Source organism: Vespa crabro, chromosome 6, assembly GCF_910589235.1.
Source record: "Vespa crabro chromosome 6, iyVesCrab1.2, whole genome shotgun sequence".
Classification (NCBI taxonomy): domain Eukaryota; kingdom Metazoa; phylum Arthropoda; class Insecta; order Hymenoptera; family Vespidae; genus Vespa; species Vespa crabro.
The window spans coordinates 3,638,914-3,656,105 of record NC_060960.1 but is presented as its reverse complement, the minus strand read 5'-3'; the positions used below and the strand labels follow the sequence as shown (position 1 = coordinate 3,656,105).

At 28.2% G+C, this 17,192-nt stretch overlaps 1 protein-coding gene across 2 annotated transcripts; it reads left to right on the top strand.

Annotated features, from left to right (window-relative positions):
- Positions 1 to 4,684: 4,684 nt before the first annotated feature.
- LOC124425040 (serine protease nudel) lies at positions 4,685 to 13,178 on the top strand. 2 transcript variants are annotated; one of them, XM_046964807.1, is made up of 23 exons: positions 4,685 to 4,949; positions 5,024 to 5,170; positions 5,253 to 6,434; positions 6,528 to 6,740; positions 6,848 to 7,011; positions 7,097 to 7,224; positions 7,334 to 7,771; positions 7,859 to 8,154; positions 8,310 to 8,454; positions 8,540 to 8,670; positions 8,736 to 9,017; positions 9,270 to 9,429; positions 9,886 to 10,055; positions 10,130 to 10,243; positions 10,315 to 10,501; positions 10,573 to 10,905; positions 11,012 to 11,200; positions 11,271 to 11,418; positions 11,636 to 11,801; positions 11,879 to 12,055; positions 12,155 to 12,392; positions 12,612 to 12,728; positions 12,859 to 13,178. In XM_046964807.1, exons 1-23 carry the CDS (start codon positions 4,847 to 4,849, stop codon positions 13,157 to 13,159), a joined length of 5,529 nt encoding a protein of 1,842 aa, XP_046820763.1. In that variant the 5' UTR covers positions 4,685 to 4,846; the 3' UTR covers positions 13,160 to 13,178. The 2 variants fall into 2 exon arrangements, with proteins under 2 accessions (XP_046820763.1, XP_046820762.1); XM_046964806.1 differs by having other exon boundaries at positions 11,879 to 12,061.
- Positions 13,179 to 17,192: the final 4,014 nt, after the last annotated feature.

The window sequence follows — 17,192 nt, the reverse complement described above, 5'->3', positions numbered from 1 at the left end:
ATTTAAATGAGACACCCGCTATATATATATATATATATATATATATATATATATATATAAATATATATATATTAATTAAATGTATATCTTCTATTCGATCTTTCACGTGTGCGTATTAATTAAACAATATACATGTATAGAATCATTTTGATTACCCGTTACGAGAAGAGAAATATACTTTTATTTTATACGTTCGTAAATTTTTTTTTATTTCAATCAATTACTTTACGAGTGAATCGTAATTAGATTGAAATAAAAAAAAAAAGAAATGAATAAAAATAAAAAATACATAAATAAAATAAAATAAAATATTTTTATAAATCTGTTACTACTTACCAAAAATTTATGAGAACACTGAGTATCGATAGAAATCATTGGCATGATTTTACTTGTTTAATTTGACTTCGGGAATAATTTAGGAAATATCAACAATTTTGTAAACGTTGCATTGAAAGGTTACACGATTCTTCTTTCATTAAATCGTTACACGATTCATCGTCTTTAACCAATGCCAAGGTTCATCACATATTTGATTTTCTTCCCCTTTAATCTTCCTCCTTTCCATTAATTTTACTAAAAGGAAAAATACCACAAAAAATATAAATAAAATCAAAATTTATAAATATTACTGAGACAATTTTTTTACGTAGACATCATTGGATTTAAAGGGAATATTCCGATTATTACAATTCGAGAATCGAAATCATTGTTATCGATATTATATACTACAGGCTCTATTCTCAGAGGATTTATTCTATAACTTATTTGTAATGTTACACATGTTTACGATTCGAATGGTGAAAATACACATACGTTTCTGACACGTAATTCTTGAACGTAAATATATTATATTTGGAATCGAGAACATTAACGTTTCTCATTACATTAATTTACATTTGATAAAGTCGGAACACTTATATATTATAATAATATCGATTAAAGAAAAAAAAAATATAAAAAAAATAATAAATAAACATTATATGATATGTATTGATTGAAAATGTATAGTGTGTATTATATTTAATTATAATTTTTTATTAATTGATAATACATATTAATCACTTTTTGATATTGCTCTGTATCGTAAATTGATAACATATATAAAAAAAAAGAAAAGATATACAAATATTATACATAAACAAAGAACTCTGTCAATAGAATACATGAACATGCACTTAGAATTACTGAAAAGAAAGTTAACATTTTTATTTACCTTAAAATATTCTATTTTTTGTCGAATGAAATAATTGAAATTTTTAATGCAGTGAATGTTACGAAAAAAGATTAGGAAGGTTTTATTTTTCATTAAGTTAAATAAAATTAAATCATATAACACTAAATAAATGTAGAAAATAATTTATACGTTTTTTTTTAAATTTATGTATATTATTCAAGAAATATATATATATATATATATATATATATATATATACAAATATATGAACATTGAGAATAAAGAATAATCAGAGCATTTATTATATCTTCTAAATCTATTTTTGAAGAAATTATATGTTTTTTTGCAATGATTGCGTTCCGATATTGCATATGTATATATTTATTTCTTCTCGACCTTTTTAAACTATCATTACTGAAATGTATGATATAAACTATTCATTACATCATACAACAAAAAATAACATACACGTTGCATTTGCGACTGTCAACAATTTTAGAGATTTTCCATTGCGATTATTTGCAACTTCGCATTTATGTACACGTGAGTATTTCATGAATAGAGTTTCAGTATCTTTATCAGAAATTATTGTACATTATTTTAAAATATACGAAAATATATATACATCTATATTTCAAAATGATGAAATTAAATTTTTTATTGTTTTCATAATACACTTACCTATGAAAATTTAATTACGTTATCATAACGATTGTACGAATTATTTATTAATTTTCACGTTTCTTTTATTTTAATATCAGATCATATTGAATTAAAAATCACATAAATTATTGTAAATCATTGTCTCGACACATTGAAACAAAGTATATCTATTCTATTTTTATTGTTGAAATATTCGTTATATTTAACAAAACATTTGTATTATTTTTTTATGATATGAAACACTTGTTGTCACAAAGTTTTATGAATTCGTTTTACGTCATTGGCCAATTTTCACCATCTTTTTTTATACACGAGTAATTTGATAGCACCTTGAAACGAAATCAAATTTATCGTTGAAATACCTTCACGAAAGTTTCGGAAGATAAGAAATAAAGAATATCTTCAAATAATAATTTACAAGATATTTTGGTAACGCGGATTTCTGTGTAGAAAATTTAATGATTTATTCTTTAACGTAGCACGTTTGAACGTACATTAGCGAGCCTATAACAACGTTCGTGCCAACAGAAGTTATTCTTCAGACATACTGAGAGAAAGTAAAAGAATCTACATTGCATAATCGATATTCGCCGCTAAATACGATCAGACTATTCTATCACCTTTTCTCCCTTTTCTTTTTCTCTCTTTTTCTCAATTCGAATCGTCATGCTCGAATCGTCATACTGATTCCCCTTCACTTATTCGACACATATTTAATATTACACGTTTATTTTTCAATGCTTTATTTTTTTAATAAATTTTTATGCAGTGGCATAAATGATTTTATTAATCTGTTTGTTGTGCTTATAGATCGATCAAATTCTATAGAAATGAAAACAAACAATGCTATTGGATATTACTTGAGAAGTTTCCTTGTTGTTATTTATCGATCAAACAATATCAATTAATTAATTTGGAATAAACAAATAATATAATTAATTTAGAACAAACATATATAATTAGAAAAAAAAAATATTGTGACTTTGTTCATCAAGATTGATCAAGAATTATGTCTGTACTTATTGTTAGCATAGATCATTATAAAACAATGAATGCTCGATGAATGTATAATAAATTGGTAAAAGAAAATGTTATATCAGATTATTCTAAATGTAAAATTTATCGTAGAAATTATTCTAAAAATAAAAAAGAATCGAACGAATGAAAAGTCGGGATGTGTTTTTTTTTTTACATTATTATTACTAACAATTGCATTAGCAAAAATTGGTTAGAAAAAAATTTATTAAAAGGATTTGAAAATGTGTCGATAAATCATTAAATTATACTGCATATAATAATTAATGTAAATCGTATTTCTTTAAAGTATGTCTAACCTTCAGTTCAAATATGATTCATTGTAGACAGCGATGGTTATCCTACATTCGCGTTCATCCTACTAACGAATTCTTTTATGTCCATCATGGAAATAATAAAATACAATTGATTATTCCACTATGATTAATAAACTGTATATATGTAATATATGACTTGGCCAGCTATTGAATCTCTCTCTTATTCAAAAACTATTTTGTATGCAAATAAGGATTATATAATGCAACGTTTTTGTAAGTTTTGCGAGAGTTAAAAAAATATGTGATTCAATATAATTAATTTATTTATTATTTAATTTAAAATTGTTGATAATTATATATAACATTTATATCAATGTTTTCCTAATTATTTATGAGAACATTAAATATCACGCCTAAAATAAGGCAACTCTTCATACTCTGTCGATAATGTTGTTGTCAAGCGCCATCTATTAACAAGAAATTTTTTCGAGCCTTATAATAGCTGGTTCTTTTCATATAAGGATCTATAAATGTATTATCTACTATCAGTTAATAATAAAAAGTTTTTTATTAACAGATGATACAAGAAAACGACATTAGCGTCAGAGTAAGAAGGGTTGCCTACTTTTAGGCACAATATGTAATAAATAAATAAAATCGGGGAATAATATATATTACATTATTTCATTAACGTATAACATTGAAATGATAGATTTTTTCTTAGATAGATCTCTATAAGATTATTACTTTTACATGATGTTTTTTTTTCAATAAATTTAGCATGATCACACAGATCTACATTTAAAATTCCATATAAAATTTTAACAATAGTTTCATGTTTAAATAGATTTAATAAGATTCTCCCTTCCTGCTTCTTTCCTTTTCCTTTGTCTGCATTTACATTGTTAAACTTGCAAATGCATTTCATTAATGAAAACTATGTCACGAAGTGAGTAATTGACTAGTCTGCACATTCCAAAGGAAATCGAAAGAATGACATGGCTATCACATTTCAACGCTAATTGTTGTGAAATGAAAGATTTCAATTGAAAGTACTTTTACTGATTAAATAAATAATTGAAAAATATTTTTATTGGATAGTATTATTCTTTAAGATTATTCTCTGCTAATTTTGTTAGAATATTTCAAAAATTGATAAAGTTACAATCATTAAAAATTTTGAATGCTTTTTAGAAAAAGAGAGAGAGAGAGAGAGATGTACGTAACCTTTTAATTTGTATAGTATATTATACGGAATAATTGATTGAAAAAATAAATAATAAAAATATTTTACAAATTTACCGAAATATTCCATATTTTTCAAAATTTTCATGCGTTCGATAGACTTACATATAATGGAAAAATTTCTACCCACTTATTTTCTGCAAGTTTTGCAAGAAAAATCGTAAGAACAATGCGTACAATTCGAATCGGTCCTTTATACGCAATCGAATGTCGAAATATTCGAAAGACTTGTCGCTGACGCATTCGATATAAGTTTCAAATAGATTGCTTCGTGTATTACTTTTTTATTCTGTTTTGAAACCATCGAGCTGAAGGATTACAGTTGACACAACGATATCGTATTACTTTTCAAATCGTTTTTATAACAAACAGTTAACATTGAAATAAAAAATCAATAATTAAACAATTGTTCTATCCTTAACATCATAAGTTTACTTTGACGTATTATTCAATAGTGATCTTTTTAATAAAAATGGATGAAAGTGATAAACAACAAGATCTGTCTAAAAAATTACAAAATATTCTGATCGATCGGTCATATTGTTGTGAGAGTCTAGTAACAACCGTATTAAAAGGTAAGTTGAATTTTTATAAGAGAAATATATGAATTATTTTCATTTGATAATCTATTTTATTTTTTAAACATTAGATGACTCGAACCGACATATTTACATTCCGTTCATATGTTTGAATACGTTAAAACGTTCGAAAACTTTCTTCACGGCTGTATTTCTTTTTATGATTCTAATGATGTGTCTTTTCGTCTCAATAATTTACGTCGTGTCTTTAGAAATAGGTAAAAAAAAAAAAATATTTTTCACGATATTTGAATCCATCGAAGCATTTGTAATAAATTTAAGAATATACTGATATTACAGGAGATCCTATTTATCATGAGATCCATATCGAGCATGATTATATCGATAAAACGGAAACACCGATTGAGTTTACTCAAAAAGAAATTGATAAAAATCAAACTTCCGATATTGATATTAACGAAGACACATTGAAAATGATATATTCCTTTCTTCCTGAAGATCAGAATAAAAAGCGTTTTAAACGCGAATCAAACATATCGTTTGAAAATTGTCAAGAAACAGCGAATAACTGCGAATCGATAAACAGATTTCTTAAAATACTCACGAACAATAAACATTCTTTATCGACTTTGTTGGAAGATATAGACATCGTTCTAAACAATCCAGAAAATAAAAATTCGAAATTTCTGGAGATAATAAGATGTTTAGAGTGTAAAAGTATGATAACCGAAAGTTACGAGTTTGATCCAATAAGCAACGAAGATAACGATATGTCATTTCAAAATGAAGATAAGAATATTCAAATCGTTATCAATTTGTTAGACGGTAAACACGATATGATTGATGAATATCATAATTTAGATTCAACGGGTATAGATGAAAAAAGGGAAACTGATGATACTGAAACTATGAATTTGATGCCAGATCCTATAACAACGTCATCGATTGGTCAGGCTAAAAGGGATAATACGCGTCAAATAGTCGATAATATATTAGAGACAGTTGCTAACGAATCATCGGATACAGTTAACGAGAAATCGATAGATTATGGATTTAAATTATCATCGTCAAGTTCTCAAATAATTTTACCCACTGCTGAAGTTATGCAACAAGCGAGTCAAGTAGATTTAAAACCACCGTATACTTGGATGCCATATCCCACGTGTTTTTATGGTATATCTCAATTTCCCCAGTCCAGTGATCTAAATTCGCCTATCTTCCCAACATCCTATCCGTCTAGTTCTTATCCCCAAATTCCTCAACAATCTATACCATATTCCGGGAATTCGCAATTGTCAAATCCATCTCCACCAAATTTCTTACAAATTCAAGCTCAAAATATGCAATTACTATCTCCTTCTGAGAACATTGTTCCTTGGTTATCTATGCCAAATCAAAAAGTTCCTCCGGTTGGACCTGGTAGATCATTACAATTTTATTGCACATACTTGCCAGCACCGCCGTTTCATCCCTCAAACATTCCAGGAGTTCCAGACTTTAGGCATACAGAAAAGAATATAGGTAACAATGATAAACTTGATATATTGATTGTATTTCAAAATCAATTCAATATATCAATACAATATATTTTATTAATATTTGTTTATCTTGCAGAAAATTATGAATCTTTACGTTGTCCAGTAAACACATTTCTATGCGTTCAAAACAATCAATGTATCTCGAAATTAAGATTATGCGACGGTTACGTTGACTGTTTCGACGGTAGCGACGAAAAGAATTGTAGTTGTAAAGACAGAATAGCGAAAAATCGATTATGTGATGGATATGTCGATTGTCCTAACGGCGAAGACGAAATGGAATGTTATGGTATTTATTTTTGAAAATGAAATTTTTCGATTAGGAGTACGAGTCTCATTGATTTTTTTTTTTTTTGTTTTTTTTAATACAAAAAATGTGTTAAAATTTTTTTTTAGATTGTCCAAAAGATTCATTTAGCTGTTACAATTCTAAATATGGAGAGATATATCGTAGATGTGTATCTCTTTCTAAACGTTGTGATGGATCTCCAGAGTGTCTAAATGGAAAAGACGAAGAGGATTGTAGTCTACTATTACAAACACATATCAAAAATACAGATGTATATTTTTTAATAAAAATGATTTTATTTTTCTAAATGATATACATACAATAAATTTTGCGAGATTAATTGATCATTATTTCAGATTAACGTGGTCGGCTATACCGAGGGTTATCTACACAAAAATTACAAAGGCAAATGGTATCCAGTTTGCTCGAAAGAAATGACTTTGGCTGAAGAAGCCTGTAAGAATGAACTAAGATTGAAAAAAATGTATGTTTCTGTAAATTCAAAAAGAAAAAAAAAAGAAAAGATAAAATTATTTGTCATTCGTCAAAGGACATATACATATATGTATTTATCTTTTTTTGATTGATTACAGTGATAAATCAAAAATTGAAATCCGTACAGTATCTTGGAACGATTATGAGGGATCCTTTTTAATAATAACAAATGGCAAAGTGGAAATAATCGATTCTTGCACGAACACAGTGTATGTTAAATGTCCACCTTATCCTTGCGGTGCAACACATCAGTCTCAAGAATATAATTCTTATCTTTCTGAAGAAAATAAAATGAGAAATAATTTTAAGATCGGTCAAGCTAAATTATCAAGAAATTCGACAGAATCGAACGGAGAAAAAGTGGTTACAAAGCTTAACGAAGAATTTGATACGATCTTAGGAATTGTTGGAGGTCGTGCTAGTGAACCAGAAGCATGGCCCTTTTTAATTGCTATGTACAAGGACGGCAATTTTCATTGTGGCGGTGTTATTTTAAACGAATATTGGATAATCACTGCTGCTCATTGTCTCGTTCAGTAAGATTTTTTCAAATATATTTCTCATCGTGGTATAATTAAAATCTCATTAAGATTAATCTGTAAATTTTGAAATCCTTTATTTAGAACTAATCACTATTACGAAGTACAAGCTGGCATATTACGACGTTTATCATTTTCACCTATGACACAAAATAGAATTGCAAAAAGTATTGTAGTACATCCGAACTATGATCCTAATACGATGAGAAATGATATTGGAATGATAATGTTGGATGCCCCACTCCATTTTAATCGATGGGTTCGTCCTGCATGTTTTCCAAATGAGAATATACCTGGTTCGATCTGGGAACAAGTACCATCCGCTCATACAATGTGTGTGGTCATGGGTTGGGGTGCATGGATGGAACGAGGCCCTGATAGTAAAACACTCTCTCTCTCTCTCTCCCTTTCTCTCTCTCTCTCTCTCTCTCTCTCTCTCTCTCTCTCTCTTTCTCTCTCTTTCAATCATTAAAATTACTTATATCAATGGATATTAAGTTTCGCAATATTATAAATCAATTTTAATATTATGTAGCTGATCAATTGAGAGAAGTTGCAGTACCTATTTTGTCAGAATGTATCGATTTTGAATATGACAATAAATCTGAGATTTGTGCTGGATATCCGGAAGGTGGTCGAGATGCTTGTCAAGGAGATAGTGGTGGCCCTTTATTGTGCATGTACAATATATTATTCATAATATATAGCATGAAAAATATATAAAAAAATGAAATGATCGGATTATACATTTTTATTATTTTTTAGGAATCCATCCGTGGACTTGTCTTATTACGTAGCTGGTATAGTTAGTCATGGTGAAGGTTGTGGACGTCCAGGAAAACCTGGCATTTATACAAAAGTTAGCTATTTCGTCAATTGGATCAAACAAATTTCTGGTAAATTTTTTTATATTACTATATATAAATGTATTATTATTAACTCGATTGATTTCATTACGTAGAAGGACGATCGACACTTCGTAGGAAAGGTTATCCTCTAAAAAAATGTCCAGGTTTTAATTGTCACGATGGAAAGTGTTTACCAAGTAATCAACGCTGTGATCGAACGGTACATTGTTTGTATGGCGAAGATGAAGAAAATTGTAATGTTTTTACTGATTTTCAATTATTCAAAGAATCCGAAAACAAAACTCATAATAAGTATATTACGTATAATGATGATTACAAAGTAGTTACTGAATTATCCAATATGAATGAATCCACGATTGACAGTTCAAATACAGGTAAAAATGATATTATATTTAATATAGAAGTGAAAAATTATAATTTTTAAGAAGATGTTAAAACTTATCTTTAAACATCGTTTCATTTTTTTCTCGACTTTTAATCAATAATACAAGATATAAAAGTGTTCCCATTGAGAGACAATATTTTGTATAATTTAATGAAATGGTTTTATTTGATCAGGCTAGATATACATTTATAAAAATAAAATTGATGTCGTTTAACGAATTTTATGAATTTTTTGTTTACAGAAACGCCTATCATTACAGAAAATATTTCATGGTCATCGTCGGAAACCAGTGCATATACTGATATTTCTAATATTTCATCGTCAACTATAAAATATATAGAATCAACTTCTGTCTCAGCGATCGCAGAGAATTCTGTTTCTTATGTATTTACATGCAAACTGTAAGTATGAAATAAATTTATATAAAGTTACAATGATAAAAATAATTTATGTTTTCTTATCATTTGTAAAAAGTGACGAAATTATTCGGTGCATTGCAATTAATTTTATTATTACTGGGTTTAAGAAATTAATCTGTAATATGTATCGATCAATTGCTTGTAATTGATATAAATGTTCTCCCTGTAAATAGACAACATTACGTACATGATCGATAATGTTGTTTGCAAGTTCAAGAGACTTATTTTAAGCACCTTAATACAATCGCTATAATTCACAAACGTGTATATAGGTGTTGCCTTCTCTTAGGGACTAAAAAAAGTTTCTCACTGATAGATGGCATTCGTAAACAACATTATCGACAAAGTAGAAAGTGTTTTATATTTTCAGGCGCAATATTCTATATTTACAGAAATAAATTTAGAAAATCAATGAACAGTAGAAAATTTAATTTACAGATTAATTCAAAGCATACATATAAGTAAACGATGTGACAGAATTATCGATTGCGAGGATGGAACAGATGAACTTAATTGTACATGCAAAGATACTTTATCTCAATATCGACCAAAAGCAATATGTGACGGATACATGGATTGTGAAGATAAAACCGATGAAAATAATTGCAGTAAAATTCCTTTCAATTTCTTTCATTTACCTTCGTATATGCTCTATATTTACAGAAAAAAATTGATCTTTCAGAGATATGTTCGGATGATCAGTTTCTTTGCAATAGAAGTAAAACGTGTATACCTTTGTCAAAGAAATGCGATGCGAAATTCGATTGTCCATTGAAAGAGGACGAATTGGATTGTTGTAAGTTTCAGTTATTAAACTAAAACTTGATGATTTCTCGATGATCATAACATTTTTATTGCTTTTCTTAGTCATCTTAAGTAATGGCAAGTATGTGAATGTGGACATTGACGGACGTCCAATTTTAAATATCGAGGGTGTCCTCACCAGAAATCAAAATGAAAAATGGCATCCAACTTGTCATCATTCTGTAAAAATTCTTAATCAATCATCAACTGTAATTATCGCTAATAATATGTGCGAATATTTTGGATTCGAGTAAGTAGAAATGAAATAACGAATGAATAAAATTTGTAATCGACGACATTTAACAAAACTATTTTTCATAGAAACGCTGATAAGGTTGAAGAGGTACCAGTATTGAACATGGATCTAGAATTGAAAGATATAAACGGAACAAACACGACTTATTACCAGTCTATGCCGACGTATGTCGCTCCTAGCGAGGAACTGTCTACATGTCTAGGTCTTTACATTCATTGCAGACCGGTTCCAAGCAGCAGTGCGAACGTACACTTGCTTGTCGATCCGAAAACCGGAAGTCGTACTTATATCTGGCCGTGGTTAGCTGCAGTCTTTGTCGATGGTCTCTATCGTTGTTCAGCAATTCTATTAGAACCAAATTGGCTGTTATCTAGTTCGACATGTACCAAAAATATCAAGTATGTTTATTTTTTAAGATCAATCAGATATTTTTTTTTTTTAATATACAATAAGTATTAGTTGTTCTAAACTGAATTTATATAAATAAGAATGATAATATTGTAGATTATCAGAAAACTATATAACTGTATTGTTGGGTTATTCTCCGTCGTTCCTTTACGCGGATGGGCCTCATCAGCAAGTGTCAATTGTAGACGATATCAAAATTTTAAACGATACAGGAGCATCACTTATTCATTTGAAGACATCAGTCAATATGACGCGTCATGTGCAAGCACTGTTCCTTGAGAAAAAGTTCGTATAAAATATTAATATTAAATAACAAATAATGTTATACATTCATAAGTCATATTATGTTCTTTAGAATTTACCCACCAAATACTAAGGACAGTTGCATAGCAGTTGGTACAGACAACGAATTGATAATTCATACGGTGCTTTTAAAACCAGTTTTGAAAAACTGTCAAAAGTGTCATCGTTGTTTCGTGAATGCTAGGAACGATTTTTGTACGGTAAGTTTCATCTTTAAAAAAAGAAATATATATATATATATATATATATATATATAATAATATAATATAAAATATATATATATATATATATATAGAAATATATATATATATATATATATATATATAAAGAAATATATATATATATATATATGTATATATATAAACCTTGTTCAATTATTTTTCTTAAATTAATCAAATGTTTGCATATATTAATCAGACAAATAACACGTCAAATGATTGGAATGGAATCATATTTTGTCACGGAGTTAAAGGCTGGTATCCGTCGGCAGTGTTTCACAAAAAAAATCCACCTTGTAGTTTTCAACGAGTGCAAGCCTTAACGAGCATTGATTATCTAAATGCATATCTTACTCAAGCAATGGGTAAGAAAATTTTATGATTTTTGTTTAATATAAAATAATTATTATACACTTTTCTCATACAGTTGTTATGTTTTCAGAGGATAAAATTAAGCCATACAAAGAACCTAAATGCGACGGTGTTCGTTGTAAAATTGGCCAATGTATTCCTTGTCCTCGAATTTGTGATGGAGTGAAAGACTGCCGGGATGGTTTCGATGAGAACATAAAAAATTGTTTAAAATTAAAGGAACTCCGTCAGAATAACAACATATACGGTATTAGTATGCGATCATAATATTCTATAGATCTATCGTACAGTTTATAAAATGATGATTTAAATTTGATTAATATCTTCTCTTATTTATATCGAATAGAATGTTCTCAATTCGAGTTACGTTGTGGAAATGGCGAGTGCATATCGAAAAGTCTATTTTGTGATGGAAAGTTCGATTGCAGTGATAGAAGCGACGAAATGACAAATTGTAGTTGCGCGAATTACTTGAGATTGACTACGCCGGAACGTATTTGTGATGGTAAACGAAATTGTTTGGATAAATCGGACGAATCGTCAATGATATGTCCCTGCAAGGATGACAGTTTCAGATGTGCCGGGTAAATTAAATCTATTCATACAATTGTATTATTAAATTATATCTCATTTACTAGAAAATTAAATTATTTAAATAATTACATTAATAATATTTATATAATCAATTCTCTTATTTAATTATATATTTGTTTTTAATTTGATTTATTTAAATGAATTAAATATTAAAAGATTATAAAGAAGATATTTAAGAATATAATTTAATGATAATATTGTATTCACAGAACCAATGGCACTGAAATATGTATCCCACAAGAATTCGTATGCGACGAAGAAAATGATTGTCCAGGTGGTGAGGATGAAGCAGAATGTAAAAAAATACAAGAATTTCATAAGGATAAGTGAGTATTTAATTTAACGATGAAATTTTCGATTATCATTCGATATCCCACTTATTCATCAGTATTAATCTTTAAATAGAATTAATTTATTCATCGTAAACTTTTAATTAAAAGAAATATTATTTTATAGAACTAATATCGGAGAAGTAATACAGAGAAGTTTTGGTATTTGGCATTCGGCATGTTTCCCAAATCCAATAAACACAAACGATGACGCATCCGAGATCTGTAAATCATTGGGTTATGTTTCTGGTATATTATCAAACATACAAAATGATACCGTACCAATGATTCCAGTTTTCGATGATTTTTATATAGTTAGAATAAATTACAAAACATGGTTAACAATGAGAAATAATAGACCAATGGTAAAATTGGTAAAGCCATGGATACCCTGTTATCGTGCATTTGTTGTTTGTAATTCAAAATAAATAACTCTAGTACAATTTAGATTAATAGATACTATTTAATATAATAATCTCTATACAATTATTTATTGCGTGATAAATATCAATAACTGTTTTGTAAATGATAAATATTTATTAAATTTCTTAATAAATACAATTTTGAAAAATAATGTCTAATTAGATTTCCTGCTTCTAATAGAATAACTACGCCAGACGTTATAGCGATTATTTAATTAATTTCAAGGCATACCCAATAATATGCTGGTCCCTGTTAATTGTGCAAGGCACCGTCGATCGTGTAATCGGCACTGTCTACGTATAATTTTCTTCCAAGAAGTACCGTTGATCCACGTTTATCCCGCTGCTCGCTTCACCGCTTATAAATACCTATTCTCTTCTCACGTTCTCTCTCTCCATCTATTTCCCTCTCTCTCTCTCTCTCTCTGTCTCTTTTTCCTTCTCTCCCCTCTTTTTCATTTATTCTATTCGATCTCTCTACGTAGCTTCGGTTCTATCACTACTATTAGAACTAACAGTAACGTGAAATGAGAAAATTCTTACAAATCTAGTGATCTATTAAATAACCAAAAAAAAAAAGAAAATAAACTATATAAAATTCACGATAATATTTTATCGTCGAATCTAACATAAGTAATAACAATATAAAAAGTATTCCTACAGATAACTAATGAACAAAATTTAACGATGATAGTAAGAAAAAAATTATATGAACTATAGAAAAAAAAAAATGATATGTAAATAATACATATATCGAAATAATAATTTTTTTAGATTTTTGTTATCGCGCTAACGTATTATTCTTTTTCGCGTTCACAAGAGCGTGTAGTTATACGTACTTACATAGTTAAGCACGTGCTTACCTAGAAAGAACGCAATGTGGCCAATCTGGAAAAGGCAGAAGGGGAAAGGCTTGCGGGCTAAGTCATGAAGCCAGAGAGAAATCTTTCCTTCTCCAACTCGACGAGAACGAGTCGATGGTGCGAGGAATGTGCAAAGTCCTCATTATGCATTACCCACATTACATCAGCGCGTGCCTCTAAGGTGTATCTTCGATGTTCTATCCGCAACTATATATGCCCATTCTATCCTGTCTTATAGACTGAACTACTAATACCTCGTGAATCATCCTTGTTCACACGAAAATGACGTTTGCAATTCGCGGGATGGCGTTTTATTCACGTATATAAGGAAAATATGAAATGGATTGAATGAAATTTCATAAAGATTGATGAACAGAGAAAAAAATTATGAAGTTAAAATTGATTATTATCGTCTATAGATTTTAATTAATTGCTCGATAAGGGTACACCCTTTAAAAAAAGAATTTTGATGATCTTTCAAAAAAATCTCTTTAATTTAGTTTATTTATTCAATGTTAAGTATATAATGCGAAGTAGTTAGTTACTATTTAACGGGTATTAAATATGAAAATATTGAACGAGAATTTTAAATTGAGATTAATTTTATATTTAAATACGATTTTTTTTATTTTTTTTTTTTATTTGTATTTAATTGCTTTAATTGAAATTAAAAGTAATCTTAATAAAATTATTGCTTAGTTGAATTAGATGAACAAAATTATATTTGCATTATTAAACGTTAGATGTTATCAAAGATATTGATTTTTAATGTTACTGTACTAAAATTCCAAAAACAAAGAAATTAAAGAATATTTTTTTAATTCTTAATGAAAAATTATAAATTTATGATATAAGATATTTCATGTTGAAGAGTACATTAAAATTGTCGTTATAACATTGGTTCAAATCGTTATATCAATCAAAGTCAACATAAAATCGTAAAAAATAAATTTAAACAAAGAATCTGAAATTCATCAAAATGACGTGTTCCATAAATTCAAAATAGATTCATGAATTTATTAAAATTGACATAGCCAAAGTTTTAGATATTAGAAAAAAGTTGAAATTGTTAAATAAATCGTAAATAATACATGATTAAGGAAAATTCAGATGATGATAAAAAATTATATACAGGGTGGAACATTTCAATAAGAACATGTGAATGTTTATAGATGCACAATAATATTTCTTAATGAAAATATTATAATTTTTGGAAATATTATAGTAATAGTAATTATAGTAGTAAAAAATCTTTTTTTGAAATCAGTTCTCGTTAAGAACATATTTCGTTTATTAATGAATAATACAAAATAAGCAGGTAGTCTCATTTAGATTCCTTATCCTGTATAATTAACATTAGAACTATTAAACCCGTAAAAATTATGGATTTCGAATCTTTTCTTTTACAATGAATTGAAATGAATTTACAGTACATTTAAGATGATAATTGATAATACTAAAACTATGCCGAGCTACTTTGACCACATATTTTTTGTTAATTTCACGAGTACTTGAAAAAAAAAGAAAATTTTTAAACTTTACTCTTTATTATTTTTAGTTTTTTTAATTTTACAATAACAGGTAAACAAAAACATCTCACAGTTAAAATTACTCTAATAATCACGATCTCGGTAATTGTAGACGAAGAATTTTTAAAATCCGTGACTTTGACGTATTAAAAAATGTCAATTGATAACTGTTCTTGTCTACTTATCATTATAAAATTGAATGAACTGAAGATAACAAAAAAAAAAAAGAAAAAGAAGAAATAATCATTTATTTGTCAAATATCTATTAAATTGACGGACACGTTTAAAAAAAAAAAAAGTATTTAGTTCCGATGTTAAATGAAACAGAAAGAATTCTACAAAATTCATTGTATGCCTAATTTTACTCATCATATAATTTTATATAATCAATATAATCATATAATTTTATATATATATATATATATTTTTTTCTTATTTTTAAATATCGAACTAATGAAGGATTGCAAGAAGAGAATTAAAATTTCTCGATTAATCGTTGAATAATGCAGGTACCGATAACGGATCATGTAAGTCTAATGAAAAAGAAACTTTCCATGGTGAGGGAAGGAAGAGTAAGGGGTAAGAAACGCGTTTGCCTATATTTACAACGTGAAACGATCGACGATGCGAAAAGGCTCCGCATCGCTACAAAGTAGTCAGGGTCCGAGTGTACCGTTACACCTGGCAGCTTCCTGCCTGTTAGATTGCCGGCCTCCATTGGCATCGTTCAACTATCCTTCGCACACTTACCCAACTATACACTTAATTTTTCTCTACTCCCTTTGTCACCTACTCTTTAAACTTCTCGCACTTTTACTCGAGGTGAATAAATGAATACACAAAAACGCACACGAATGTGTGTACACAAACGCACGGACATACACACGTGCACGCACATGTATTGCTAGTTGATTTTTCGATCATAGGAATGACTTGACTAGATCTACAAACTGGGACAGTAAAGAGTCACACGGGATCACGTCACATTGACTCGAATTCTTTCATTTTTTCTTTCATTTTTATCATTTCGATCTATTCATTCATGATCGAATTAATATATCATTAAATTTACTATATATAATATACTTACGTTATATTTTTTTATTTACTATATATTATACGAACTTACGTTATAAATTAATAAAATTGATAAATTAAGATTGATCTTGATATTCAAATTTTATATATTTTATACTTTCCTTTTTCTTTTTTTTTTTTCATTTACTTTTTAGCTAATCATCGAACGTTCTTATTATTTTTATACAAGCACATCATTCGATATTTAAAAAATTATTTGTATACGTCATACTACGTATGATTAACTGGATTCTGTACGTTTACAGTTAGGAAGCATCGACTGAACTATGTGCCCATTCCTCACGTTTCTTCATTAGACTCTACTGCAGGATTCGTTATAGCTTATGCCACACCTACGTCGCTATCATTTTCCATTTCTTTTTTTTTTTTTTAACTTTTTATTTTATTTTTATTTTCTTTCTCTTTTCTCAATTTATTTTTCTCTCTTTTTTTGTGTTCATCATTTTCATCATTTCTTTTTTTTTGGCGTCATCATCCTTTTCATCTTTTCTTATCATCATTTTTGAATCTTTCCTTTACTTTCTCTATTTCTCTAAACGCTCATTCGCC

Coding starts and splice junctions, on each gene's coding strand:
- LOC124425040 (XM_046964806.1), top strand. CDS start 4,847: ATGGATGAAAGTGATAAACAACAAGATCTGTCTAAAAAATTACAAAAT. Junction 7,012..7,096: donor CACATATCAAAAATACAGAT/GTATATTTTTTA, acceptor TCATTATTTCAG/ATTAACGTGGTCGGCTATAC. Junction 12,393..12,611: donor GACAGTTTCAGATGTGCCGG/GTAAATTAAATC, acceptor TTGTATTCACAG/AACCAATGGCACTGAAATAT.